At 35.9% G+C, this 26,340-nt stretch overlaps 3 protein-coding genes across 10 annotated transcripts; 2 read left to right on the top strand and 1 right to left on the bottom strand.

The window, feature by feature from the left end:
• Window positions 1-511: 511 nt before the first annotated feature.
• Window positions 512-6,280, bottom strand: LOC106158004 (very long chain fatty acid elongase 6-like). The gene has a single exon (XM_087005163.1). The coding sequence runs from the start codon at window positions 6,183-6,185 to the stop codon at window positions 5,382-5,384; it is 804 nt and encodes a 267-aa protein (XP_086861289.1). The 5' UTR covers window positions 6,186-6,280; the 3' UTR covers window positions 512-5,381.
• A 55-nt stretch (window positions 6,281-6,335) lies between these two features.
• LOC106150684 (thioredoxin domain-containing protein 15-like) lies at window positions 6,336-10,243 on the top strand. The gene is made up of 5 exons (XM_013523620.2): window positions 6,336-6,465; window positions 7,612-7,878; window positions 8,174-8,546; window positions 8,885-9,015; window positions 9,270-10,243. The coding sequence occupies exons 1-5, from the start codon at window positions 6,402-6,404 to the stop codon at window positions 9,479-9,481; spliced, it is 1,047 nt and encodes a 348-aa protein (XP_013379074.2). The 5' UTR covers window positions 6,336-6,401; the 3' UTR covers window positions 9,482-10,243.
• Window positions 10,244-10,705: 462 nt separating this feature from the next.
• LOC106157998 (uncharacterized) lies at window positions 10,706-26,330 on the top strand. Of its 8 annotated transcripts, none has more exons than XM_013533825.2 (6): window positions 10,706-10,856; window positions 11,665-11,781; window positions 12,208-13,127; window positions 14,062-14,288; window positions 14,473-14,654; window positions 14,915-15,802. In XM_013533825.2, exons 2-6 carry the CDS (start codon window positions 11,673-11,675, stop codon window positions 15,145-15,147), a joined length of 1,671 nt encoding a protein of 556 aa, XP_013389279.2. In that variant the 5' UTR covers window positions 10,706-10,856; window positions 11,665-11,672; the 3' UTR covers window positions 15,148-15,802. The 8 variants fall into 8 exon arrangements, with proteins under 8 accessions (XP_013389279.2, XP_013389278.2, XP_013389280.2 ...); XM_013533824.2 differs by having other exon boundaries at window positions 14,912-15,802; XM_087005150.1 differs by lacking the exon at window positions 10,706-10,856 and adding an exon at window positions 10,902-11,028 and having other exon boundaries at window positions 14,912-15,802.
• The last annotated feature ends 10 nt before the right edge of the window (window positions 26,331-26,340 follow it).

Raw genomic sequence — 26,340 nt, 5'->3', positions numbered from 1 at the left:
AGGCAGTAATAATGAATAAAAAGTTTTTGGCTAATCCTGACAGTGCCCCTAAATTTGCAACCTCGTAACCCTGGAGGCAACCTGTGGGTCACATGAATGATAAAATCTGAACTAAGGCATTTAAGAAAAAATCACTGGCAGGGTTTTGAAGTATTAACTGCTGTCATTTAATTGGTATTGGAACAGCATTTGAAGGTGATCAGGTAAAGCAGAAATTGGAGAAACAGATTTTTAAATTTTTACCCCAAAATAAAGTCGTTGGTATGATGTCATTTGTGTAAATGCTAAGAAAGTAAGTCGCAGGGAGCACTGAAGATTTATCTATTATCCAAGAAATTGTATGTAAGGCAGTAAATTATAAGTTTTTGGCTAACCCTGACAGTGGCCCTAAGCTTGGACCCTCATAACCCTGAAGGCAACTTTGGTCACAGAAATTACATCAGAGAGGAAAACCCACCAACTAAGAATTATGAAATGCAACAAATCACATAAATTGCACAGAAAACAACAATTCTTATCTCTATTTTATTTCAACATATTTAATAAAATGAATTGGTGTGAAATGGTTATTATCATCAGCCATTTGGTTCCCTTTATAATATTTGCCAAAAAGGCATAAATTTTCCAAAATTCAAAACAAATGAAAACTAGTTCTTAACACAAAATGGCACAGACTACAATGCACACTGATTATAATATAGTAAATGGCATCACATAGTATTGACTATTCTACACATCATTTTCATGAAAAGCACATTTCTCCAGTTATGTGTGTTCATGTGTGTGTGTAGCTGTGTGCCTAGTCATTTCCAAGGCAAAGTGATAGACTCAGAATGTGAATAGATCAAAAGATTGCACGTCTATGTAAAACTCAAACTTTTAACTTGAACAAAAACACAATATTAATCCTCTTGGATATGTAAAAGATCCAATACATACTGCATTTGTGTTAAAGATGCCTCTAGTCAATAGTCTGGCAATGCCACAACTTGAATGATGTGGTTGTTACATAGCAATTCATTAATTAAGTGTCACACTCATGATAATCATGTTTAACAAACTCTGTGTCTCATTAAACACAGTTCATCATTTTATATTTTTTTCACTGACATACCATCATTTCTCTTATTATATTATACTGTTTATAAGGTTACACCTAACATGAACTGACAAATTTCATGCCAAAAAGCATCTCATTATCCACATTTCGAACTTCTTGAAGTTTTGACTAACTGAAAATCATTGCACTGCTCTTGAAGTTGTTTTACCTGGTTGAGAGCAAACCTCCAATATTCAATTGTAACATGGAAACATGAAGCTACATTGCCAGTTTACACAAAGCTTTCTTTTAAACCAAGGGATTCATTAATCCAATCCAGATCAAAACACTCAATTTACTAAGAAATAATGACATAATCTCTGAGCTTTTAAATAGTGCATATATGCTATTTTAGTACGAAGCAGATTTTCCACATGATTATATTGATTTGAACTGCACAAGCAATCAATGTTTTCAAATATCTTTCCAAATACTATTAAACGATTTACATAGGCGACACATAGCTGTTTTTTATTTAACACGAGGCCCATTTATAAATAACAACTTAAAGGTAATGTCAATGCACATGATGGTGGGAGATGGTAACTTCAGGTCAACAAAGCAACTTATATAACGTGCTGCTGATAGCAATAAATTTCAACAGCTGCCTTGTTACTAAAAGAATAAAATGTCACTGTGACATGTGTTACTACCGTAATATTAACAAATTAAGAAAAGCCCCACGCTGCAGATTTGAGAGACCAGCACTTAAACAGCAGTCATAAGCTTGGAATGGATTGGAGGCCTATTGATAGATATGCAGTGGCAACCAAAGCCAGCAATAAAAAAACAAATAATTTATTTCTCAACTGAGCAGACAACCTCTTGATACTGATGAAAAAGCCGTCATCTAGTAATCAATGAAGCAAGTAAACACCAATTACAGAAAGGGGCTTGTGTGACTTGAAATGAAGATTGGTGCAAAATTAAAAGTTGGGCCAATATTACAGCATAAGGTTTAAACAAAGTTAACCTCCAACAAACCAGTGTCATTTCAAATTTAAAGTAACTTAAAAGACTATCTAATAACATTAAGTAATCATGAAAGATGGACATTAATGGACTTAGGCCATTTTTCTGAAAGAGTTATTTGAAATATGGCCTGCTACCATTTATAGACATTACCTTCACATTCAGATAAACTGCAAACAGACAAGAACACTTATCTATTTAAGTACATCAGCACGCATTTAGTGCAAAAATCACCTGAGGTCCTAAAGTAAAGCTTCTGATCTTATCAATTATAGTTGTACATTCTAAAGGTGGGCTATAGTAGACTTTTGTCACTATCTAATGCCCACAGCCCTTCTGAACCCATATTGTGTCATCAGTTTTGCACACTTCCCCTGCACCAACAAATCAAGTAGGAGGTAGATCTTTGACCTTGGGCAACCCATTAAGTCCAAATTAAACAGCAGTTGTTCCAGTTATAGAATATTCATATGTTAACAATAAAAGCATGAAAGACAGTTGTCGAAACTGAAAATCCTGAAAGGGTAGCTTGCAATTTTGCAGCGCATGTAGGCCATATGACAAAATAAAAATAAATAAATAAATAAATAAACATCATAATGAAGACTGAAAATCCTGAAATCAAACATAATCCTGAAAACTTTTAAACCATGTAAAAGGTGCAGGATCCATCCCAAAAAATCTACACAGGGATTTTGGAGCATAATGGCACTGCTTCAAAACCTAGAATTTGGTGGTTCCTCAGGAGAAACAGAACAAAAGCAGGTTTTCAGACACCCAATGGCCAACACTATAGATATCTGTTGAAGTGGGGTCTGTATCAGTAAAGTAGAAAATCTCAAATGCAATGTATCGATCTGTCAAAAAGTTTAAAAAATACACAAAGCACTGAATGCTGTTTATAACCTCATACTACCTTTAAAACTGAAGCCAATTTGATTATAGAATGGGAGAAGCTTTGCACAACCAGAAATGCCATCAGAGATGAAATGTCCACTGTAATAAAAATATGAAAGGGATCACCCCAGAGACAATTATTTTTAAACTCAAAGACAAAATAGCAATTCACTGACAGGTAAAATTAGTTTTAAAAGGATAAATAATTGCTGCCTGTAATGCAATTTTAACCAGACCTCTGTAAAACTGCTTTACACTTATGACTACTGATTTTAAGTATGACTTAAGGTACCGGTATATATCTTAATTGGGACAGACTTGGGGAACTAATAGGCGAATTATACACCACTGGGGGTAATATGCATAAGTAAATATACACTAATTGGTAGTGAGACCCATCTACCCATCCTCTGATATAATCAATACACATGCATAACCAATAACTTCAGAGACTGTGTTGCAGATGGAGTTTTTAAAAATCAATGCTCTGGGAGCAGCTGCTGCATTATTTGCCTGAAACATCCCATTGGGATTCTTAACTTCCAGAAATTACATGTTTAGATAATTCAGTTGAAAATTTTTGGGCTAAAAAAATCAGGCATCTGTGTGGTTTAAAATAACCAAAAACATAAACACAGTTTGACCACATACAGCTGTGCTACATCTATTAAGTTGGTATAATTCCAAAATAAGGAAGATCCTTGAAAAGGTAGAAATTTGCAATCTGTACGAATATAAAGGCATAGTTAAAGGTTCATACATAAAGGTTCATACATTGCACATCTAGCTTTAATAACAATAATATATTATATTATTTCCATTGCCAAGAACCATAAATTACAGAATAACTATTTGTTGAGCAATGTTAAGTAAACCAGCTTAACCTGCTTTGTATTAATCTACTAGTATACACAGGATTCCAGGACTTAATTTCACCAAATTAGATCAATTGCACTTGCTATTGATCTTTACATTCATAAATAAGTGAATATAATGGAGCCTTTCCGGTAACATAACCCCCCTCCCAAAATAAATAAATAAATAAAATAATAATAATAATAATAATAATAATAATAATAATAATAATAATAAATCAAAATAAATAAAATTCTAATTTAAAAACCCAGCAGCATGTATGGTTATCAAAGAATAATATGTATCTACTAGCATCTGAGCAGAAGGTGCTAGGCTAAGTGGAATGGCAGAGAAAGGGGAGGTTGACAGTAGGTAGGTAGGTAGGTATTGTCAGGATCCATCAGAACTGTGTGCATCAACACACTGACTTCATATCCACAACTACAAGACCATAGCCAGTAAATACAGGGGCGGATCCAGAGATATTTTCTGACAGTCTTCCAAATTATCTTTGTTGATCCAACCTCCATTTTTGACCGTCTTCCGACAGAAAAAATAGATACCCGTCAATGTAAACTTGAAAATCTGACCGTCTTCCGGAAGACCCAGAAGACGGCCTAAATCCGCCCCTGAAATAAGCCACAAGGCTGACAACAATATTAGGTGCCTTCGGCCACACAGGATTAATGTTATTATACATTCTCTGGTCCACTACACCCACCTGTTCACACACACCCCTAAGTTGGTAGGACATATATATGTAAACAGATTTGAATAAAAATTCAGCAATGTCAAATTTATCCACATTTCAATAACTTAGATGGAAAATTATATGGAACATGCAAACTTGCCTTCAATAACAGCATGGTTGCCAATCCCTTCTTTTACAGAAACCCTAATTTTAACAAAAGAAAATCCAACTAAAGGAATTTTAAACAAGTCACTGTTAACCATTAATTCATACTAATGTCATTCTTATACTCAGGACAATAATTAGAGCATGTCTAAATTGTACTAGTACATGTTAGTGCTAAACAGACTATAATGGCTTTAGTGATATACCTAAGGTCATAGGGCTACATCAGGTCAGGCATTCAGTATTTTAGTGTTGTAATTAGCATTTTTTTTTTTCAAATAACTTTTGCTATGAAGGATTAAGAAGTCAAATGACTGAAAGATGGAATGTGTTTACTAAATGACCCCACTGGGCCTTTTTTTATAAATATGCTTTTGCTGAATAGCTGACTTGCCATAGCAAAAAAAAATATTGCCATATACAACTAATCAGTGTATGTGAAAAAAAAAAAAAAAACAATTGAATTTGCATAATGAAAGTGAAGAATGGCGAGTTTATATAGTATTCTTTGCAAATAAGGTCAGAAAACCAATATTAGCAAAAGAAAAGAGGTCATGATTGGTCTCCCTGATTACACTTGTGTCAATGTATCTCAACTAAACATAATTGGCTTCTGCAGACCATCTAATCACAGCTTCAGTAACAGTGGCAAAGATAATATGATGAAGTCAAGAATCCTAGTGCTCTAAACCTCCACTGTCCTCAATGCTGCTTCTTCTGTTCATGGTGATGCAAAGGCTTCTTCAGATAGGCATTGTAAAAGAAGTTTGCGAAGAGCACAAAGTAACTGAAATACATTAGAAATGCGTACTTCAAGTTATCCCAGCTCTGTTGACATGGTTCACCGCGGGACTTGATCTGGTATACCCAAATGTTAATCACAACACCAATCACCATCTGCAGTAACTGCATCAAGGTTATCATGATATTCACCCACTTTGGAATGTTGTAGCGCAAGGCACGCAGAGCATAGTAGGTGTACATGAAGGAGTGAACTGTGTAATTCATGGTACAGAACATTCTTCCAGAAGCAGCATGCTCAGTGTAAGTTGCCCACACGTAGATGAGGACAGTGATATGATGGTACCAATGCAAGAAGATTAGGGGGGTCTTCCTTAGCACAATAAACACAGTGTCGCCTAGTTCCACCACCTTGGAGACAACAAACAAGAAGGACCAGAAGCCTGCTACTTCCCTTGTGTAATAGCTGGGCACACACATGGCATATTGCAAACTGTAATTGGTGACGGAATAAATCAACTCAGTCCACATTCTCAAAGTGCCGCATATACTAAATATGGCTAGCATTGCGCTCCAGAGAGCCAAGTAGGGTCGCAAGTCATAGCGCGGTCGACGGGCCATCACCCATTTTCCACCGAAAATTAGCACCACGTACACCGCTGAGTACACATAACAGAGTGTCCAGTTCTCCTTCATCCATTCCCAAAAGGTATGGTCGTCATACTGACGTTCAAATTCGAACACGACAGAGTAATTCAGTGTCATTTTCGGTGGTGACTGTCTACTCGTTGTAACAGAGTCCCAGTTTCTTGCCTCCCCCTTTAGTATATGCACCGGTATCCAATAAACGTGCTAGCTAAATTAATAATTGATAAAAATGTCTCGGCTACTTTGATTGGTGCTTGTCCTCGACAGATCCATCGGACCAATCACAGTGAAGGTAACTGATAACCTACATTTCTAAATATAGGTCAAGAAATTATGGCCGTCTGTGTGAAACTTCATTCACACAGGATTGTACTGCACTGTTTGTTTTTCCTGTTAGGTGGGTCATTTTGATGCTGTGTTTTTAATAGAAGAGAGGTTGCCATCATATTCTTCTGCGTTAGGAATATGATTATTGATACCAAATATAGTAATGTAGCTTGTCTGATCTTACTAGGGAAAAGAGACAATGTGAGACCTTTAACACTTGGGGAGGGGGGGGGGGGGGTATACATTATAACAGTATAACCAGCGAATTATATCGGATATAATTCCCTGGTGTAACTAAGTAGTAACGGCACGTAACTGAGGAGGTACATCTCCTTGCACTTATAACATTCAGTAGCAATGTGAACAGGTTCGAACAGCTAGCTCATTTTGTTCGGTTCATCAATCTGAAAACCACATTGGCAAAAATTCCACACTAGTTTACCATTAACAAAAAATAAAAAGTTCAAAATCGGTTAATTTTTTATGAATATTTCATTTAATCCTCATGTCCCATGCACAAAATTAGTTTATTTATTTATTATTATTATTCCTATTTGCTAAATTAAGGTCTAACACATTTTATGCCCTCAAGGTGACTAATGTGCATTAATATAGATGGTTTATTGTAAACCTAGATTAGAATCATCCCCTGTTTCCCTTAGTCCAAACTTGAGTTTTGGAGAATGCACAAGACTGGGCTAGGGGTATGTTTGCTCTTCGTGGTAAAATAAAAAAATTCCTAACCAAGTTGGCAGTGCCGCTTCATTAAAAAACCAATAAATGATTTGTGTGTATGCTCATAACTTTTAACAATGTATCTTTTGGTGTAAATTTTATTGAAAAATTCCAGATTAGATGGTAGAACAAAAAATTCAAGTTATAGTTGTGTAGTGGCATGTTACAAATGTCAACTAAACTTGAGGATAATCATAAATAGAAATGTTTGAATATACTTTGACAAAGAAGCTTGCTATTTTCTATCTTATAATATGTTAATATACATAAGGTTTTCATTATTAATTGCAAACAGAGTAGTATCAGAACTGTGAATAACCTAACCTGCGTAATGATGATTTGCTCTCTGCTCTTGTCGTCCTTATATAATGTGAGTCTTAAAATTTATGCATATTTTATTAGGCCTACAACATTTGATTTGGTAACAGATGAGAGAAACATTGTGTCTGCAGCTCAGCTGGATGATGCATATTTCTTGCAGGTTTTGCATTAGTGTTGGCGACAGATGACGTTGAGCAAACAAGGGAAGCAGAAATTGAAGTTCCTGTTGAAGATGGAACATCTGACACTGTAGTTGCTGAAGAGGTTGAGGTCTCTGCCTCGGATGAAACATCAGGCCAAAAGATCAAGGCTGCAGAGGAGGGTTCAGGTGCAGATAAAGGAGAGGAGAAACAAGAGGATGGTGCTTTGACTTTGAGAGATATTTTGCACCGTGTGATGAACCCTTATAGCTTTGATGGTGTGTCAGGTGAGTATGCCAAATCTAGTATGTCACAGTCAGGTCAGTATGTCACACTATTGAGTGTCACTTACTAGTAAAATTTGCTCACTGATAATTCCAGGTAAAATTATAAAAATTGCCCATTTTCAAACCACAATGTCAGTGACAAATGTTTAGAACTTTCCTTTAAATGTCATGAACAATTTCATATCTGAGATCATTTAACAAACTTAATTGTGGCTAGAGTTTTTTTACACACATATTGCCCTTAACATGGTATCACACTAAACACAAATAGTAATTTTTGATATTTTTTTTTCAGAAGAAGAAACCTCTGGAGAGGCAGCTAATACATCTGAATCATCTCAAGATAATTCACTGGTGCCACCTGCTGGCAATGAGACTGTTAATGCAAACAGCACCCTACACAATAACACCACTGCAAAAGTGAAAAAATTCTCATGCATAGGCCGCAATTTGACAAATGAAACTGTTGCTACAGTTCGGCTGGTGAATAGCACCACCTTGTTGCACAGATTAACGTTTAAAAATGAAAGCGAAGGGAACTGTGTTCTAGTGATGTTTTATGCACCTTGGTGCATGTTTTGTGCAAGGACAGCTCCTCATTATAATGCAGTGGCTCGGGCTTTTCCTCAGTTGGAAGTGGTGGCTGTAGATGCAGTGCAATTAAATAGGTAAATTCAGATGGTCTTATTATTACGCCCAGCAAACTGGAATACCTGACACATTAAATTTGATTTCTTGCAATTTTATTAACAAATGGCAAAATGTTCAATCTGTACACATAGTGCTCTGACTCTGTAACTTCCCTCATTATGTCATGTTATTTGAAGGCAAAATTTGATGTAATAGAAGCAATCAGTGTCTACATATTGTTTTCACTTATCTCTGAAACAAACACCTTTATTTCTGAATCCCTTTCCTACACCATTTTGATATTATCTTTGCTTTGAAATATTGATGTAAAAAGACTGCTTATCATTTTTACAGAATTTTGTGGCTTTGTTTTCAGTTTAAATGCCAGGTTTGGAACAGTGGCAGTGCCAAATGTAGTGATTTTCCACAATTCAAAGGCTGTGGCAAAGTTTCCACTTCAAGAAAGAAACTTTACAAATTTTGTTAATTTTGTCACTAACATCACAGGTATGGTATATTATGGCACAGATCACAAAATGCTGGCTCATAGCTCATACTATAATATTTTGTGTTAAATTTACAAGAAATCATTCAGTTAGAAAATTCCAAATGAAGTTCTTGTATAAAAAAAATGCCAATTAAAAAAAATCTATTAACAGATAAAGTATGATAGAAAGAAAGTAACATTAAAAGTGTACACTTAATAATAGACATAGACAACTGTTACAGTGCTTAGAAAATGATCTGTATCTTTGTTTCAGGACTTCATCCTTTAGATAATATTACAGTATTAGAGGAAGATTATTTGGGTCCTCTGCCCAGTGTGCCTACACAAGACACAGACCTTGTGCTCTGTGTATCATGGGTGTTTGTGATTACCTTTTGTGGAATTCTCTTTGCAAGATCACGAACAGGACGTAAAATTTGGACATTTTTACAGCATATAGGAGCAGAGCATCAGCATATTGATTAGAACACCTAACTAACGATTGTCCCATCCAAAAATATTCTCTGTAATATCTACCACAACATGTCGAAAGACTCAACGCTGTCAAGCCCAGCATATTGTACCAGTGAACGTAGCTTCCATCAAGACTGTATATCTTGGGCCTGATGTCACACTGCAGACTGATGAAAAACCTTTGAAGGCTCAAAGTGCTAGAAGACAGTTACAAAAAATAATAATAATAATAAAAAAATAAAAAAAAATAAAATGCAGAAAAAGATGAAAATAGATTTGATAAGAGGACGTAAATTTCCCACAGTTTCTATATGAAAAATACGTGTAGCATCAAGTTTCATTATTGTTATATTGTTTTTACAGATAGTTAAAATGTGGGAATCCTTGTGGGGATTTCTAACATAGCCAGAATGTTGTTATGATCTCACTTCCACCTCATGTAAAAGAGGGAGAGAGACAATTTGCATTTTTAAAAAAATTATCATGCATGCAGCTACAAATGTTAACTTATTTTCAACTGTTTAAAGAGGGGTTACTCAGTTGACATCACAGACATTTCTTGAGAAATAACTGAATGCTCACTTGGTAATGGTTGAGAAATTAAAAGTTGTTCATTGGGATTAATTTGTTTCCGTGAACATATCAGATACTATTACCCTTTTGGAGGCTTACTAGAACCCCCCCAAAAAGTATGTAAAACAACATTGTATATAAATATGTAAATTGAATGTATGTAATTTTATTTATTTGAATAAAACATTTCATTGTTTTTTATTACATCTTAAAAGTAATCATTAAATAAAATCTCTGAGATTTTGTTAAATTAAGATTAAAAAAGATTTAAGATTTAAAAATATTACAATTTAATAGGTATAATTAACTTGGTATAGATCTGAGTTTATGACATTCTCAAAAACATACCAAGTTACCTTGTTAATATTTTTATGTCCTATTGTGAAACTTGTACAAAATGTGTTGTGCTCAACTAGAAGCATTCGCAAGCTGAACCTTGGGCATTTAAAAAAGTTTGTAACAATTTTTTTTTTCTTCTGTCTTACTATAATGCGATATATAGCACTCTCCAACATAGAAGGGAAGTTTATTTTCTTTTAAACTAAAGATATTTAATTTAGGGTGCGACTGAAATAGTAAAGTGTGCATGATTAATTTCATTAGTGTCAAATATTAAAAAGGATCTTATCCCTTTGCTTGTATTATTATTATTGTTATTAGCTCATATGCCAATAGTACATGCCAATGGTTAACTCTTCCGACGATAGGTGGCGGGTAAACCGCAATACATTACAAGAAGGTTGATTTAGCAGCGTGAGTGAGTTGAAATTCTGCGACTATTAAATGCGATAATCAGCTCTCAGGCAGAGTAAAGGTAGGTCTAAAGCTGTTTATCGTATCTTCAAATATTAATACAAAGAAAATCGATGCAGAAGATAGGTCATAGGTCATATCTTTGAAGATTTAAGTGAAGCCCCGATGTCGATGATGTGCATCATTCATTCATTGCCGCTCAAGTTGTTCTTTGTCCTCGGGAATATATCTTTGTATGTATGTTCTTAGATCTACTGCCGTAAAATCTACCGCAAACCAACAAATAAGATTTGTTTACCAAAATAGTAACAGACCCCTCCGACCACCGAGGTAGAGAAATTGGCACTTGAGCAATGGACCCTGCAAATTCACCTCTGGTATGAAAGTATAAATACTTACATGCTTGTTGCATAGCCATATGTGCAATTTTCAGGAGTTTCTGATTGTTTAGGAGAAAGAGAGTACAAATGTACAAAGTTAGATGATTACACAATATCAATATCCAAGGGAGTTCATGCGGGGGGGGGGGGGGGGGGGGGGGGGGGGGTATAAAGCCCCTCGTTTCACAAACCCAATGTACTTATCAAAGACCAATCAAAATTCATCAGTTTTACTGACATTGTCAAGCATGGGGCTGGTTTAGGTAATTACCTTATACAGTTGACCTTATGTAATGGCCAGGCATCAAAATTGTCAGAACAGCGCAGAACAGTTCCTTAGTTCTTTGTGCACTGCATGATGTGAAAAGTGCCTGATATAGAACTGTTTGAAATGGGAGCGTTGATTAAACAGCCCAACATATTGGGAAGTAAAACTATATCTAACGTAAGAACTTACAAAAATTGAAGTGTTGATTTTTATTATTTTAGACAGCACCATGTTGAAGATTTCTAAACTTGACATTAATTTGCCACTGGAGCTGGTAAAGACATGTGCAGCACTGGCAGACAGCCAGCTGTGCAAGTTTGTGGCCACAAACGAAGAAGGTAAGAGAAGGATTTGAGGTACAGGTTGTGTGGAGACAGAAAACTGAGCTCTTTAATCAGAGTTTGCAATACAGCGCTTCTGGAACAGAAACCTCATTTTAAAAGACCATTTGCAAAAACTGTATGTGATTTGTCACTTCGCAACAAAGAACAATAGAATGAAAGTTCATATTCCCATCACATGTTTTTTCAGGTCTTATGTGCCTTTTTTTTTTAAAGATAATTTTTAATTTAGAATAATACAACTTCATTTACAGCATGACCTAGATATAAGCAAGGAAAGCAAGGGCAATTTTCTCCAGTGCCTGGGTGGGGAAGGAAATCCTCAAAACTATTTTGCCATGAAACTTTTATTTGAAACAGTTAGGTGCTATTTGAAGATGAGTATTTATTATTTTATCACCTTTGTTGGTTTATTCATTTCAGGAGAGTTTCAACACAGCATTGAGGTAAAAAATAAAGAAGATGGTGTCATATCTTTGGAGCTCTCAAACCTTGAGATAGGATATGAAAGTGGGCGATTTGTTGCCCAGATCATGAAAGTGTTTCAGGTATTCCAAGGAACCATTGGTGCTCCACAGAATTACACATCCCAACATGACCTTTCCCAAGACTCAGCTTTGAAGCCACCAGCAGATGGCGCATTGCAAACAGGATGGGCAGGGGTCAAAGTAGGTCACCCTACATCCAATTCTTTTGTAGACTTAACAGAGTCCAGTGAGAAAAGGATTGTTAGTGATAAAGATACAAACAGTCACAGGTCTATTCAGACTATACCTACACCTATTACCATTCAAGACAATGCAAAGTTGGAGAATAGATTCAATGAAGTAGGCAATAATTCCAGGACCAGTGAAGGGGAGGCCTCTTCAACAGTCTCCCCAGTGCATCTTTACAAAAACCTGTGTGCTAAGAGACCAGCTTCAAGTTCTATAAAAGGACAAGAGACGATGCCACTAAAACGTCCATGCACTTTGCCACAGGCAAGTGATACAATCACAGAGGTGGACATTCATGAGACCCCGGAATCACACGGGGAAGACTCACAATCCAATGATAATAAAGACATAGCTCTGAACACAAAGCTCATTTGCAGTATACAGGATACAGTGGAAGTCAAACAAGAGTTAGTAGATATTGACATTGGTTCAGTGATGCAACATGTAGATGTACCAGCAGGATTTGAAAGTAGTAGTGTGTCTAGTAATCAGCCAATGTGGTCAATGCAGCCGCGTGAACACAGCAATCTCCCATCAATGAAACCTACCTGGCAACACTCACTAGATGGCAGTCATAGTCAAGATATGCCTTCAACATCTGTGCAACCTGCTGCTAGGGGTAAAAATGTAAGTCACACATTTTAATATTACATCTTGTAGCAGCGTCTTTCATCATGTAACCTGTGTGCTTTCATAGTGCATCATTAATTGGATACGAGCTCTTTTGGTAAAAACGATGCACTGTGTATAAGAAGAGACAGTGTTTTAATAATGGTTCTGCTTTGAGTTTTATCTGTTATTTTCCTAAATTTGATATCCAAATTAATGGCAAATATTTTAAAAAGTGCACTCAAACAAATTGCACAGAGTGAACATGATGTCTGGACACGAGGGGAGGCGTTGATTGCAGGGCTCACTACTTACTTTAACAAAGATCATTTTAAAACAAAATATGATTCAAGCAACAATAATAGAGAGTTTCCATTGCTGGAGGGATACAATGGCTTGATTGATACGTAATCAGTTTGCGCGCACCTTTGACGTTGAATGCTTTCACATGCAGTCGGCCTAATACAAGTGCTCGTATCCAGTCAGTGCAGTAGGATATCAGAAATAGTTATTAAAGGTAATGTTTACTGATTTATATGCCCTTTATACTTTGTTATAATAGTTCAAGTGTATGTCCATGTTATCATAGCACGTGTGTAATGGAGACCAGTCGTTAGTTTTGGTTTATCAGGCCCGTCCATAGCAGAGGGTGTTTTTGGGGGTCTAATGAACGGCCATTTTTGCTGGGGAAAGGTCACTTCTGGGTAAAAATTGTCTGAAGATTTGCTTTAAACACGAAGGTTCGATGGTGAAAGGTCCACTTTTTTCAGAAAAAAGACCACCTCTCCCCCCTTTGAAATTGCTGGTTATGTGTTGGGAGGGGAGGGGGGGGGGGGGGGGGCTATAACCAAACATGCTTCTGCTTGCTTGTTATTTTATTTAGATTATATTTGCAATAATTTAAGTAATGTGCAGGTAATGAAATAATATCACAATGTTTCCTTCATTTTAGTCAACCTACGCGAGTCAACAAAAGAGGTTCACCCCAAAAGATGATTTGATGCTATTGAGGGAGGTGATCACCCTCAATCCATTTGCAGGAGGGAGAGCCAAATGGGAGGAGGTGGTCACCAACCTCAATTTTTGCTCCCATAGCAGCTTTAACATCAAAAGCTGCCAGGCGAGGGTCAGGACCCTCAAACTGGCATTCCAAGAAAAGACCATGCAGTCTTTGAAGGCGTGAGTATGTTTAAGTTTCCTAGTATATGTCAGCAAAATTTAATGAATAGATTCTTGTATCAAAGACATTTTTAGTGTTGAAGTTATAAAATTTACTTCATTTGTCAGTAAAATGTCTTTTCCACTATCAGTTGTAGAGAATGGGGGGGTTAGGAGTACATTTATTTCACTTTGTTTTGTATAGATCAGGAACAGATGAGGAATTGACTGAGAGGGAAAGCCTTCTCCAAGAACTTCTTTATCTCTTGGAAGAAAATGCAGCTACTGAGAACAGCGAAAAAGAGAAGAAAAAAAGAGAGGAGAAGGAAAATGTGGATAAGGGCCTCAAAGTCCGGGAGGCAGCCATGCTGTCTCAGAGGAGAAAACGTAAGTCTGCAAATTGTCACTACCTAAAGGCTACATTCGGGTAGAAAGATCAGGCTATCAAAATTGAAAAATGGTGGGAACTAATTAGAATGAAATCAAAACATTGGCTACATAGCTGTTTATTGGGCAGAAAACTGAGATGTGTGAACCTTTTTTGAGTCTGACTCGCTGTATCACTGGATATATAATTTAGGAAATTGTGTTGCTCAATCCATAGATATGTGTTTATTCACAATAGGCTTATGTGACAATTTCAGCAGAGCCAGCAGATGTGGAAGAAACTCAGCAGCCCTCCACAAGCACACAGCCATCCACGAGCAAGAGGAGACACTCAGGCCCCAGTTTTGAAGAGTATTTCGAATTAAGGAGGAGACAGCAGGAGCTGGAGACTCAGCGCTTTCAACACGAGACCCAGCGCCTTGAACAAGAAAGGGCAAGGGATGAGAAAATGTTTGCCATGCTTGCGAAGCTTATTGAAAAAAATGAAAATTAGGCATGGCAAACATTTTATTATCCCTTGCCTTTTGCTGAAACTCTGTGAATTCAGCAGGGAACTAGCTTAATTTATGGGAAATAATTTGTATTATTTTAATTCATTTTATGACAATAAATGTAATATTTCCATTAGTACAGGTGCAAAAAGTCATTTTCTATCAGCTGAAACTCCTGTTTGTGAATTCAGCAGTAAACTTGCTAAATTTGTGTCATAAATGATTTTGTATTCAGTTGAATTTCAAATTAAGTTGTATATTTTGTGTTTTTTTTTTACTGGGGTGTATTTCATCATATTAAATAAAGGTATTATCCCGGTTTATTTCAAAGAATTAACATCTTTTCTAGTGAACCCAAGTAATAATGTAGCTATAATGAATCCAATTGTACAGCATTTTAAGATGATAAGTCTGACATTCCAAGTGCCAAAACTAGTTCTGCCTTCAGCTGAATCACTGTTTGTGAAGTTGACAGTGAATTTACTCAATTTGAGACATGTAGCTCTTTGTACAGTATTTTAAAGACATTTAAGTGTTATATTTCATTTCGTGCCAAAACTAAGTAGGGTCAATACTTTTTAAGGCTTATGTACTGTACGGAAGCCTTTATATTTGTAAATGACAAACTCATTATGCAATAATGATATAGTGAATAATGTTTTGTTCTGTTTTACATTATTCTCAGATTACATAAAGAGATGGGAAAACAACTTCCGTAGAAATGAGTGCATAAACAGGTATAACAGTCAATTCCATTCGAATGAAGATCACATTTGGAAAGGTGCATAAGTTATTTGCTCCCAGCAAAGAAAAATTTCACAGATACAATTTACTAATAAGCAATCCACTATATACTTGTCATTTTCTTTACTAGTAAGTTCACAGTCTTGTTATACTGTTTGCCCTTCATCATTTCTTGGCTCATATTATACTATCCTGTAAACACACTATATGTGCCTTATTGATTTTATTGGGAATGTGAAGAACCCTGACTAATCTCTTGTAGAATCTAAAATATTCTGTACACTGTTCATCTGTAAGAGTATCCAAATTAAACCTGGAATAAAAACAAAATCGGGTCAGAGTAAATTACCAGGTTTGCAGGAATTAAAACTGAATTCGGAACTGGATTTATGTGCACTCATATCGTAAGCAATTGCCCCAACAGATCCAAAATTATGTAGTAAATAATCACAGCATTAGTGCATACATGTTGTATATTGTTTATTAACTGCCAGTTTAAGTTATTACATATTGACAACAGTGAGTTGTTTTACTTTAGTTCAGATGTTCTGTTTTAACTTAAAAGTGCAAAAGACTTGATTGTAGGCCCTTGTGAAACATGAATTAAAACCAGAAATTACTAAAAATTACTGTCACAAAAAAAACATACCTTGGCTTTAAAGGAACATGGGTGACATATCCTGTGCTTCCTTGGATGTTTAAAAGCATACAAAGCATCTCATGAATTCATATTATGAATTCCATGTGTTGGAAGGAGCACCACCTTTGACAGGAAAAGCCAGCATTACTGGAACTTGATAAACAATAGCAGGTTAGTGGTTACGTATACAAATACATATCAATCCAGCCATCGTATCCCAATGGCACTGGCAACTCTCTAATATCATAACTGAAACAGTTTATTTTATTTAATAAAGTGCACGGACCTGGACTGGAAGTAATTTTAAAAGAATATTGAATTTCATCTAAAAATGAACAGTAGTGATTTGGCAAATGAGAATATTTGTGAGTGAGCCTCAAGAAAGTTCATAATTTGCCTGTATTGGTAAATGTGAGATGTCTGTATTGAGTTCTGCTTTCAATTTTTTTTACATGGGTGTTACATAATAGAAGTTACATATTTAGAGGAGTCACTTGGTTTAATCTGGTTCAAAGAATTCGCACACACATTACATGTAAATTTTGCTTGGTTTAAGTGGCACACCTTACATATTGTCACATCTGTCACACTGTCATACCTCCAACATTACTGTTGTCATTTTTTTTTTCAATATCATGAAATCCAATGCCACACCTAACACATTTGCCCATGGTCACAACTAATACGATGTTATGGTTCACATAAGCCACCAGGGACATTGTTTTACCCAGTTAATAGTTAGGTCGCATTCACAACAGATGATCTGCAGACTTTCTGATCTGCAGACTAAATATGGCCCATTCTACTAAAAAGCAATACCAAATAATCCCTTAATGGTCTTCCTGCCTCCACACGCACCTTCCGTGCAGGGGCCTTGCAATTTAACCTCAAAGCCGAAATTTAATTTGTGTGGAGGCGAGGAGACTACTTAAGGATTAGGTGGTCTTGTTTTCATGTAGAGTCTGCCATATTTGATCTGGGGATCAGAAGATCCAAGAATCATCTGTTCCTAATGCAACTTTAGTATAGGACAGGTATGTGGGCCTGGTGCAGATCCAAATGTGCCATACAGAACCAACATCCCTAGTCTTACTCTTTTATCTCAGCATTATACTCATTTACTTGATTTGATTATTGGTAAAAAAATATATATTTCTACATCCTGAATATTCCCCAGGTTGTGAAAACCAGGTTTTTCATTCATTCAACAGAATACATTATTTTGGGATGGCAGAACTTGCCTTGATATACTACATGACATCATGTCTTGCACTCTCTGATTTGTTATCTTTGGCTTTCAGTGGATTGGGTGTAATATGTAACATGGCACTAGACAGGTTTTAGTAAAAATTTTTATAATTATTCTGTTGAGGCCTTACATAAACATTACAATTATGTAAATTAAAGGTCTTTGTCAGGCAATAAATTAAGAACACACGATATATGACAATGTCAAGTGCGAACTGCTTTGTTTATTTATTATGACAGAGCAAAGCATTGTATCTTATAACAGTTAAACATGGTATCGTATCTTATAATTGTTAAAAACAAAATTTATCAGTGAGGTATGTGTGACAATTGAAATGTAACAGTGAGTACTGAAATCAATCTAGGTGACAATGTTAAGAGAGGCAGGGGGTTGGTTATTGCAGTGTTTCAGGTAAGCCTTGTTACATGTTAAGAGTGTGTTAGGTGAGACAGATTGTCAGATTCTCTCTCTCTCTCTCTCTCTCTCTCTATATATATATATATAGTTGGTATAGTATTTTTTGATGAAATATCTGAGTAACATTGTAGTACACAGTATGTTACATGTGACAGAGTTTTTAGGTATGGCAATGTAAGGGACATTGCAACTTGTTAGGGGTAACTGTCATCTTACTTTGTCCCTTTTCCTTCAACTCAGAGCTTATCTTACTTGCCACGGCCTCGCATATTGTGGACAAGGCAGGAGGTGCTGTTGCTGATCAACATGTGTGCAGAAGAAAGAATACAGAAACAACTTCAGGATAATTACCACAACTTGAAGGTTTACCTTCAACTTTCGCAGATGTTGAAGCTGAAACAGTTTGACAAAACTCCTGACCAGTGCCGATTTAAAATTAAGAATCTCAAAATGGAATACAAGAGCAGAAGGAGGGCAGGGAATTTGGAGAGCTGGGATCTGAGTGAAATGGTGAAGAAAATTGTATGACACAGATATATCCTGCATGAGAAACAATTTATAACTGGTCTAACTTATACACCTGAAGTGGATAAGACTGTCAAACAGACTGGAAACATATCTGACCAACTACATATATACTTCAACTTGAATATATTTTGTTATAGCTGTATAAGTTGAGCAGTACCACATTTACTCTTTTTCTTTCTTTGAAGAAGAATTGAAGTGCAGTTGATTTGTATTTTCCCCCCTTCATTTTGTGTTTGACAAAAACTGAAGCAACACTTAAGAAGGGCAAATTAATGTTGAAGGTATGACAGTGTTGCAGGTGTGATGGTGTAAGATAAGAGAGTACAACAGCTTTTACAATATATGCAAAATTTAAAATGTCTTTGTAATATGCTGAAGGTATTCTACAGTAATTATCTTACCAAGTCCATTTCTCTTTTTTAAAAAAAATCAGATAATGGATGATACAAAGGCACCACCACGTGGATACAATTGGACAGAAGCAGAAACAAGGTTGCTTCTTGAACTATGGGGAGAGGAAGACATACAGTGTTTATACCGCAACAATCACTATAAAACCCAAGCCTATTCAAGGTTGTCAGAGAAACTTGGAGAAGGAGGCTATGAGAGGCATTGGCAGTCAATTAAAACTAAAGTTAAGAACCTAAAAAGTGAATATCAGGCCATGAAAAAGAAGGAGGACTTTGAAAATTGGAAGTACAAAATGCTGGATAAAATAATGAGTTGATGAATTTACAATTTGATGTCAGTGCTGCTATTTGATATTCTGGTGTCCAGCTCACTGGCAAAGTCTGTTTGTCTTATCATATCAAATTACTAGTATTAAACATATACAATACTTAATGCATGCAATGTTATTTAATTTAGATATTGTAGTTTGTTTCTAGAATTTTTGTTTACTGGAATTTTCAAGTTGATCAAACTACTTTTTGATAAAAAAAACTTGCAGATATCCATGAAAAGTTTTAGAGCAAGAGTAAGTATATATTTTCAATTGGCAGCATGTAAAAACAACTACCTTATGTACAATGGATACCACAGAACTTGATTAAGAAATCATTGAATCAGGACTTAAAAAGAAGGCAGCTTTTTTCAAAAATTGATCTAAAATACCTATCATTTCACTTTTATTTTCAAAACAAATTTGTGTTTAGTATGCTGGGGTTTTTATCTAATCAGTATTCATGATGGTCATACTTCCTGATTGGTGATCAACAACAAAATTGTATCTCACAACATACAAGGGGAGTTCCTATATCTGATACCATTGGGGAGAATATATTCTCTGCTCTCTGCTCTACCCTTTTGAAAATTAACGGATTTTATTTGAAAAATGTCATTAGTCGATACCTTGGTATTTCCTATATAGACATTGTCACATATAAACCATCACTTACCAAAATTGAAAACTATAGCTCTTTTTAGTTATTTTATTTGTTATAATCCCTTTTACATGTCATATTCTCTACTTTTTAGTAAATATGAAATATCACAATAAATATACAAATTATTTGATAGCAAAAAGTGTTACATATTTTGTTTGTGATAACAGTATGCTGCATTTTATATGGATATTAGCATAAGACTTATACAGATTTAAAAAAAAAGAAAGGCACATAGCTGTGATGGCATATGGGGCAGTGGATTAATTCTTTAATAATCTGATATCTTGTGGCATTCAAATTCATTTTGCTGGTGCCACTTAGAAGAGATACATGCAGCAGATGTTGGCAAGAGTGGTTTTAAAAAAAGGCATCAGCAGAATGCCAGTAATATTCAGTAGTCGCGTGCATAACATGGTTTCAACAAAGTGTTATCTAAGGGTGTATTCCCAGAGCTTTTAGATCGATCTATCCCCGTGGGGAGTCTCACTAGATTACTGTCAGATAATCCGGCTTAAATGTCCATCCCCCCTACTACAATCTGTAAGGGGGTAATTAACTTTCATGCCCGCTCGGCTGACAGCTATCTAGCGTGAACCCCCTGGGAGTTAGGTCGATCTAAAGTAGATCGATCTAATCCCTGGGAATGGGGTCTAAGGTCGTTATTATTATTATTTCTGAGAACTGACAAAGTTTTCTGGCCATGGGTTATTACATTGTCCAATTTGTCATGTATGCGTTTTCTCCGTACTTTCTCTAGTGAAAGGCATTACTAGTATGCATCTCTTTGCAGATGCAATCATCTCAGCGTAAGCGCACCGTGATTAAACCCTCCAATGTCATCCGCCTAAAGGCTGCCATCATGAAGTACGCTGGTCCCATAGTACCCATACGTGGCTTGGTGCGTGCTCAAGGGAATGGATTTCTAGCCAAAATCAGCTATGGCCAAATTATGGACGTCATGATGGAACTGTCAAAGAAAGGATTGGGATGTTGCTTGGCATGGCGAAACACCCAGTGTTTTGTCAAGCAACTTCCACAAAAATGTACTGGCAAACTTCCTAGTTATGTGTGTAACCGAGGCACGACAAAAAATGTATTGTCCTTTTAGAAAAATCTTTATTCGTACTATCTACACAGCCGATCACTGGTGTATCTCACTTTGAATTACGCGCCAACCGCTTTTATAGTCCAGGGTCACATGACCCACGTGACATAAAAAGGGCGCTAACACCAGTATGCATATTCATATCACATATTTATATACAAGAGCTATTTATAATAAGGCACTTATATCAATGTACGCTACAATATACTATTACATATATATATATTTATACCTGTGAATACATGAAATACATGTACCCTATTACATGTGTCTCAGGAGGACTATGAAGGTTATTATTCTAGGAAGGATAACTATTTTGATAAACTCAGCACAGGGATTAAGTGTGGACTGATACAGTCAACAGAAAGATTGATTGGAAAGGAGTGCACTCGGTTGCTGGGACAGATGTATTTAGGATGACATTGCTAATTATAAACTGAAGACTGTCACACCAAATGCAATGTCACAAGCATTGTCGTTTCGTGTGTATTTTGTCAAGTGACAGATGTGCCACAACTATCACAGTGTCAAACATATGATGCTCTGACACTAGACACACTTGAATTTCTGTTGTCACACCTAATGTATTTGTACCAAGGACAGATCCATCACAACTGATGCACGCACCCCTGTCATTTTGTCACATGGCACACTCACACCTATCATACTAATACCTATTATTCTATGGTTTTTGCTACAGAAAAATTGACAGAAGGTCATTCTGGTTTCATCTTTTTCAAAATATGTATGAATGAATGTTGGCATGTGAAACAGGAATAAAGATGACTATAGATACATATATATAGGCAAGTTTCAAAGTGAATATTTGACTCAGTATTCCATTATTGGTGATTTTTTATGTGCTCAGGGTTAATTAATGCAAATGTAAACTTGTGCCTACAACACAAAATTCCTCAACAATGGTGCCTCATCATGACACGCCAAATTGATAGCAATTGGATTTAATCCACATTTATCCATGAATATGAAATTTGTGTCAAAAAATTATGTAACATTGAGATAGACCATGTTGGTCCCCTCCTGGAGCTCATATTCATGTGCACATGTTACAGGTGATGTCAACATTGAAGAAAAAAGTTGCTTCTGAAACTGAACTGAAGAGGGCAGCATTGTTGTCGCCTGGCCCAGTGGTAAACATTCGAGCATTCATGCAGAGGTTGGGTGGGCTGCGTTCTCCGCCTTCAGCTGTAGTGGCCACCATCTTTGGGCAGCTTGCATCTCAGGGGTGTGGCTTCTTGTACAAACAGTCAAAAACAGTGACATTTTTCAAGAGCTACCATGCAGCTTGTCATGTACTTCAGCAGTTTAATATAAACACAAGTGACTATGAACTGACACTGAACCTGGCAGACAGGTATCTGCCAACAAAAACCTTCCTGAGGTTGTTATTCATACATCCAGAAACTGAGTTGCTGCGCAGGAAATTTCCAGATTTATTTTCTGGAAATGGCCAGATTGCATGATACTTTTAAATTCATATTTGGCTCATTCTGGGCTGGTTACCTAAACTTCCACTTAGGTCAGATTTTGGGTACTAAATGACCAGGAGTTATTTAGCAAACTAATGAAATTCTAATATTCACAACTTTTTAAAAAAAATTTTTCATTCTTTGCAACAGAAAAGGTTTAAGTGACAAGAAAAAAAAGTTAACATTACAGCATGAATCTTGTGAAGTGGAACCATTCAGTAAATATCCAAAGGCTTCGCCAAAAATTGCAATGGTCAATCAGTAAAGCCCCCTTTACATTGGACGACATTCCTTTCTGTGTCCTGTAGAAGGGACCCATTTATGAGTAAAAAAAAAAAAACTTTACATGCCGATGACTGACCAATCATTGAGCATTCATTCTGCAACCAAAGCGATGCTTGTGGTTCCTTTCTACAACCACAGCGATGCCAGTTTCAAGGTCGCAGAAGGGATGCCATCCAGTGTAAAGGGGTTTTATGGAAATGCTATATAATGATGGAATGTGTTTTGTTCTTTTGGTTAATAGGAATTTTATGTATTTATCAAATAATGTAAGAATATTAAAGGTATTTATTTTACGCAACCTAAAAACTGAAAGTTTTAAGTCCTCATTTATCAATGAAATTTATACTTTAAGTTCAAATATTTTAATTACATATATAATTTAAAAATATGTAAATCACTAAATGTATCATTGTCAAGTTTGTAATATTCAATAATTTTTACATTATAAATGTAAAATCAACCTTTGGTTTCAATCTTAATTTATTATTATTATTATTATTATTATTATTAGGAAACACTTCAGTGAGGTACAGTTGTCAGGCTACAAAAATAAACATTGTTTAATGTTAGTTATTTATTAAATTGTAAAGGTTTTAAGATTTATATATGAAATAGTTGATAATAAAGCATGGAACTGTAGATAATGTTTGATTGTTATTTTATGGACTATATGGAGCTTTTTTTTTTTAATTTAACATGTCCCATATACAAGTTGTATAATACTTTAAGATGTGTTTACTGTGCACATAAAGTGTGATGGGCATGCGAGGTGCACTTGCTACGTCTCTCCCAAAAAGGACTTTTACCTAAATCAAGCCAAAGTAGTGTTTTGCAAAGTGAATGAAAAATTACTGAAAGAATGCCAGCAATTTCTTGTTTCCCTTAAGAGATATCAAGTGGCAACAAACCATGCCTTGTTGCTAAAGAGGGAAGGGGGTGAGAGAGCTCAATGTTGACAAAAAGTGCCTTTCTTGACATTATTTTTTTACATGACAGGTATTATGTCATTGCAGATCATAGAAACTTTATCAGCAGATGCACAGAACAAGGAGGGAAGCCACAAGAAATCAATATTGTGGAAATGTGTGAAAAGCATTCTAGGACACTATGGACCCATCGTGTACGTCCGCCCAATTCAGCAATCTTTGAGAGTCAGAGCAGATGAACTGAAAGACTGTATGATCCATATGGAAGCAGAGGGCCTTGGCAAATATCTACAGGTTGGATCCAGGGGAAGTTCCATATTTGTTAAAAAACACCCACAGGATGACATCACTTGGTGCCAAAAGTATGACATCTCCACAGATATATACATGAAAAGATATTACACATGTGACTCGTATATTGTGAAGACTTTGACACCAAATGCCAAGTGGCAACTTATAGAAAAGTGTAGATATGAAGTAGGGGAGAAGTATGGAAATGTCATAGAGGAACTGTATTCACCTAAGGCTCCAGAACTGGATTGTGAAGATCAATATGAAAATGTTTAGTTCTCCTGTATTTTCTAATCAATGACATGTAATAATATAAAATAATGATGTGCAAAAGAAAAGACGCTGAGGTTTTCATTTGTTATTTAGATGTTTATGGAGGACATGCAACTTTGAAATAGGTTTGACTCAACATTCTGGAATAATTTCTGGTTAGATACATTTTTCATTCTCTGAAAAATAAACTCATACTAAAATGTCATTTGATTTAATTAAAATGGTTCACTTAAGCTACCAATGTCTTTGTGTGACTGTATTGCAAATAGAGTCTATTTGGCATCTATATAGATCAGTTAATTAAAAGTATATATATATATATATATATATATATATATATATATATATATATATATATATATATATATATATATATATATAAAGAAACAAAACCCCTCAGAAAATTATTAGTTGATCTATATAGAGGTCAGTAAGACTTAATTTGTTAAAATTGACATTGATAATGATAAACCTGTGTGACCATATGAAATGCTAATGTGATATAATTTGGTCTGTGTGAATGGCATTTTGCATAAAATGTGTATCAGATGGAAGGTTGCGGAGTTGTTTCATTAAAAAGCTCCCACTTAATTATCCAGAAAGCATGCACATATGGAGATTTGAAAATGAAGAAGCTGGCACACGTGAGATTTTAAGTAAAGGGTATGCTGTGTATAATTATCCCGAGAGCATTCATACATGGAGATTTAAAAGTGAAGAAGATTGCACACATCAGATTTAAATTTAAGGATATGCTGCGTGTAACATTTTTTTGGCATGTTTGGCAATATGTCAGGTCTGATTGTGATTTATGAGCAGTTTGCCACTTGTGATGATAAAAGTGCTGTCTCACCTCACACTGAACCCAAAACTCATGCAGAGTAGCACCTAACATAGTTATAATCCAGTAATATCATCCCTCCAGCTATAATGTTGTCATTCCAGATGTTGGCAGAAACTCTTAGCCAGGCAAGACACAACAAGACACCCAATTTGCAGAAATGTGTAACAAGAATTCTTGGACATTATGGCCCTGTTGTTTTTACTCGTTCAATTCAGCAGTCCTTGAGGATGGTAAGGGCAGATGAACTGAAGGAATGTATGCTCTATATGGAAGCAGAGGGTCTTGGTAAATATTTAAAGATCGGCCCCTGGGGGACTTCTGTATTTGTCAAAAGGATGCCACAAGGTCAGATCACCTGGTGCCAGAAGCATGGCATCTCTGCTGATATATACACGAGGAAATACTCCATGGTGAAGACTTTACCTCCTAGAATCAAAGAGAGTCTCATCGAGGCGTGTAGGAGTGAGCTGGGAAATGAGTATGGAGATATATTAGAAAGACTTACGAGATCTTCAGACATAAAATATCCAAAACATAAAAAGTGACATTTTAAATCAAATGTCAGGGACTTTTTTGTTTGCTAAGGGTCTCCCAGAAAAAAATTTCGATTTCTCAGAATGTAGGATTCAACATGGAAATGTACACCTGTAATTACTTTTAAGTAATTAAAATTGATTAAAATTCTTTTCCCAACACATTGCCTCCCTCCTCCAGAGGGAAACGGGTTGATTGAGCGCTGCTGTGAGGGGTTTGATGAACCTTATGCTGATGTTGTGTCAAGTGTTTAACCATGAATGTGGAAATCTTCGAGAACTTCAAACTGAACTCTGAGTGTCACACCTAACACAATTACAATCCACCGCCACTTGAGGAGGTTCTTCTTTGCAATCAGTTTTTATTATCATGTGATTCATGTTACTCGGAAAATAATTCCTGTATTTTCAAATGTGCAGCTGAGTATTTATATGGAATACATGTAATGGAAAAAATAGATGTTGTCACCCAGTGCATGCTTTAG

This window comes from Lingula anatina, chromosome 2, assembly GCF_051362555.1.
Source record: "Lingula anatina isolate TDL-2025a chromosome 2, LinAna3.0, whole genome shotgun sequence".
Taxonomy (NCBI): domain Eukaryota; kingdom Metazoa; phylum Brachiopoda; class Lingulata; order Lingulida; family Lingulidae; genus Lingula; species Lingula anatina.
Note: the sequence above shows the minus strand (reverse complement) of the source record. Positions and strands in the feature narration are given on the sequence as shown.